Source organism: Condylura cristata, unplaced genomic scaffold, assembly GCF_000260355.1.
Source record: "Condylura cristata isolate star-nosed mole 26May11 unplaced genomic scaffold, ConCri1.0 scaffold00004, whole genome shotgun sequence".
Taxonomy (NCBI): domain Eukaryota; kingdom Metazoa; phylum Chordata; class Mammalia; order Eulipotyphla; family Talpidae; genus Condylura; species Condylura cristata.
This window is the reverse complement of record NW_004567105.1, coordinates 94884-97246: the sequence shown is the minus strand read 5'-3', so window position 1 is coordinate 97246 and position 2363 is coordinate 94884. Positions and strand designations below refer to the sequence as shown.

The following is a 2363-nucleotide window of genomic DNA, read 5'->3' as shown; positions in this document are numbered from 1 at the left end:
GGTCAGCCCACAGGGCCCTGCCTCTCCGGCCTGCTGCCCAGGGCAACTTCAGGCTCCCTGCACCGCTGTGCCTCTGCAGCCGAACCTTTTTTTTTTTTTTTTTACAATTTATTGATGCACAGGAGAACTGGGGTGCAGGCCAGAGGTGTGGGGTTGAGAGGACTCCCCGGGGAGCACAGCAGGTGGATCCACTGAAACCCACTGCTGAGAGGGCAGCAGGGGGCAGGGGAGTCTATTGCATCCTGGGGGCCACCCCCTGGCCAGGGGTCAGCCACAGGCAACAGTGGCCGGTGACAGTGTTGGTGATGAGGGTGACCCCTGCGCCCCCAGAGTGGCCCTGCGGCCGAGTGCTTGATGAGCACAGGCTCAACTAGTGGGGTTCAGCTGTTATGGCCGCCAGCCTGCAGGTGGGTGGGTGGACGTGCGGGGTACAGGGAGGCCCTGGGCCTGACGGCCGGTCACAGGGCTGTGCCTGACTGAGGGCTGCGGTTCTCGTTTGTGTCCTAATGAGGTGAGATCAGGTGGGAGCGTTCTTGATGACAGTCACGTTGGGGTCACCTCCCTGGGCCGCAGGCTGGCCGCCGGGGCCTTCCGGGGCGGGTCTCAGGGCGCTGGACAGCAGGCGGCCCAGGAGGGCTCGGCTGGCCGCGGGGGCTGCTGGGTGCACACGGGGTGGCGCCTCCCAGCCGCCCGGGCTCTCGCTCTCCTGGCGCCGACGTCTCTTGGGGCGGGCACGCTTGGGCCTCGTCTCATCACCCCACATCCAAAGTGTGAGCTCCCTCCCCGTCTGGTTGCCGGCTCTGCCTGTCCTTCTCCGACCCCGCTGGGGGCTGTTTGCGCTCCCCGTCTACACGGAGGCCGGCGTGGGCTGACTCCGACTCACCTGGTGGCGGCTCCCCTGCTGCAGACGGGGGGAGCGCTGCCCAGGAATCCTGGCCCTCAGGCCTGTCATGGCCCCTTGCCTCTGCTGCCCTCCCAAGGCGCCACTCCTGCCCCGTCCCGTCTGGCCTGCCCTGTAATTTCCTGGTCCCCCTTCCTCACAGCTCTTGGCTGAGGCTCCCAGAGCTCCCTGGTGCCTGAAGAGCCTTGGGGGGGGCGCCCCTCCTCGCCCCCAGACAGGCTCTGGCTGCCCTGCTGCATCTGGACCCACCCAGCCCCAGCCAAGGGCCGAGCTCTGGATGCTTCCAGCGAGGGAACCTGTCCCGAAAAGCACTTCTGTTTGCTCTTCATGTTGTCTTAATGGAAAGGTCACTAAGAGAAGAGGCACGCCGCCCGGCGCCCCTCAGCCCGGCGGTGGTCTGTGCCGTCCGCAGGAGAGCAGAGGGCAAGCCGGCACGGAGCAGCCCACTCTCTGTGGACGGGCCGGGGCCAGGAGGGTCTGAGCAGGACTGTGGCCCACGGGCCACGCGGAGGGCACCGGGCAGCGGCGGCCCTGTCCCGCTCCGGCCCGCCCACCCCCTCTGGCTGCGCTGGGCCAGGGCTCCCTCGCTCCCAGGCAACACAGTTCTTTGGGCTGAGAGAATCCCATAGTCTTATTTTTAATAGTATCCAGCAAGAACAGAAAATCCAGCCTCCCTCCCCGCTCCAGCCCCTTCTGCCCCGCGGGCCTCGGCCAGCAGGTCCAGCCCAGGAGCCTGCGCACAGCTGCCCTCAGGCCGGGCCTGTGCAGGCCAGCGTGTGTGCAAGGGACCCTGGCCCGCGCCTTGTCTGGGGTGAGAGGGCCGCTGGCACCGCCCAGCCCTCAGCTGTCGGCCTTGGGAGCCTGGAACAGACTGGCGATGTCCAGCAGGGCCTGGTGGATGTGGTTCCCAAAGCGCTGGGCATTCTGTGGGAACAAGAGCTCAGACTGCCCTGCAGACGCCCAGCCCACTCCCAGGCCAGGGCTTCCCCGACAGGCAGGAGAAACTCACCGTCTCTGAGCTTGAGAACTTGCTGGAGACGTGGAAGAAGATGGTGTTCTCGCCGGCAATCATATAAGAGACCCCGTAGCCGTCATCTACGATCTGAAGGCGGGCGAGGGGGCCCCGGGTCACCCGGGCTCTGCCTGCGAGGTTCCACGGGCGGGATCCCTCCCCAGACGCCCCCGTGTCCCGCGCTCAGGGCGCTCAGGTGGAGACTAGCGTGGACCCCCAGGGCTCTGTCCTTCCTTGCGGGTCTGGCCCTCACCAGCAGGCCAGGGCGCTGCCTGGCTCTCCTGCACGTGCCACTGAGGCCCTGAGCCAGTGCCCCCACTGCCCCCCGTCAAAGGCACTTACAGGGCCAAAGCCGCCTCCCGCGCCCAGGTGGTTGGGGTGTTGCTCCGGGTCAAACATGCCGATCTGGAACTGGGCGATCTGGCTGGTGGACAGGCGCCACGGCTCGGC

General features: G+C 67.1%; 1 protein-coding gene across 1 annotated transcript in view; it reads right to left on the bottom strand.

Moving 5' to 3' along the window:
• Nucleotides 1-1528: 1528 nt before the first annotated feature.
• CPT1B (carnitine palmitoyltransferase 1B (muscle)) overlaps nucleotides 1529-2363 on the bottom strand; it is a 6126-nt gene continuing 5291 nt past the window's right edge. The window contains exons 12-14 of the mRNA XM_012735072.1: nucleotides 2256-2357; nucleotides 1911-2003; nucleotides 1529-1825 (exon numbers count right to left, since the gene is read on the bottom strand). Of these exons, the coding sequence (XP_012590526.1) occupies nucleotides 1742-1825; nucleotides 1911-2003; nucleotides 2256-2357 (279 nt within the window). The 3' untranslated portion in view covers nucleotides 1529-1741. The remainder of the gene's footprint in view (nucleotides 1826-1910; nucleotides 2004-2255; nucleotides 2358-2363) is intronic.